At 41.7% G+C, this 1,000-nt stretch overlaps 1 protein-coding gene across 1 annotated transcript; it reads right to left on the reverse strand.

Annotated features, from left to right (window-relative positions):
* Window positions 1–549: 549 nt before the first annotated feature.
* Window positions 550–784, reverse strand: BDV37DRAFT_290066 (uncharacterized protein; the record flags this gene model as incomplete). Its single annotated transcript, XM_032088637.1, has 2 exons — window positions 550–642; window positions 713–784. 2 exons carry the CDS (start codon window positions 782–784, stop codon window positions 550–552), a joined length of 165 nt encoding a protein of 54 aa, XP_031934060.1.
* Window positions 785–1,000: the final 216 nt, after the last annotated feature.

The following is a 1,000-nucleotide window of genomic DNA, read 5'->3' on the forward strand; positions in this document are numbered from 1 at the left end:
TAGTGAATTGATTTAGGAAAGAGTCCTTATTACTGGCACCGAACATGCAATATAGAAGGGTTAAGATGGTTTTTGCCTCTGGCATTATTGCCTACTGGAGGAACACAATCATTGATCTAGCTACTTGTCGAGAATCAAACATCTTGGAAAGCTTACTGGCCAGAAAAAAGACTCAGCCGTGACAAATATAATGAATTTTCTGATTACATCTTAACAAAGCTCACTTCAAAAAGAGCGCTTAGTGTTGGATGAGATGGGGTTACACCGTGTTATAGACATAGACTCAGTTAAAGAGAAATATCTTCTCTAAGGGCTATTTCAGGTCCTCCAAAAATGGGACAGTAAAGTGGGAGCTGTCCGTGCACAGCTGGTCCTCCCTTGGTTCTGGCTTCTATTGTTCTATACCTAGGAATTACTAAGCTGGTTTTCTCTCTCGACGTCGTGGAATTTCCCCATCGGTTCTATCGAAGCGATGCATTAGCCCTCCACCGCCAACACCCTAGTATTTATATCTCAATACACTCTACTATCTGTAATACTACGCCTATTTTAGAAGGCCATAGAAATGTTGATACCCCAGTATACAATAATTATCCTCTGGATCAACCCAAATTGGATGAGTGTCATGTCGATCTTCTCCATCTGCTGAGTTAGTAGATGCGACAATGCGAGTCCTTGTCTTCAGTGGAAATATTTAATTGTCCTCGTGCACATGGCAAAAACAAGCCTCGCGGAAATTAGCCCCACTATTTTGCGGACCCCTTAGGGACTGCAGCTTGGCCATAACCTTCCGAGGGCGTATATAACTGGTCGATAGTGACGCAGACGCCCTTCGTCCTATACAATGCATATGGTTACCAGTGGTTTCTAAACATAATTCACAATATGGTTATTGAAAATTTTAGTCAGTTTATACACTCTGTCGACAAGGTTTACGCCGTTGTATTTGCCAGTTTGTTTGGAATTCTGGTATTCTACAACATCCTAAGTGGATTGTATA

Source organism: Aspergillus pseudonomiae, assembly GCF_009193645.1.
Source record: "Aspergillus pseudonomiae strain CBS 119388 unplaced genomic scaffold BDV37scaffold_373, whole genome shotgun sequence".
NCBI classification, from domain to species: Eukaryota; Fungi; Ascomycota; class Eurotiomycetes; order Eurotiales; family Aspergillaceae; genus Aspergillus; species Aspergillus pseudonomiae.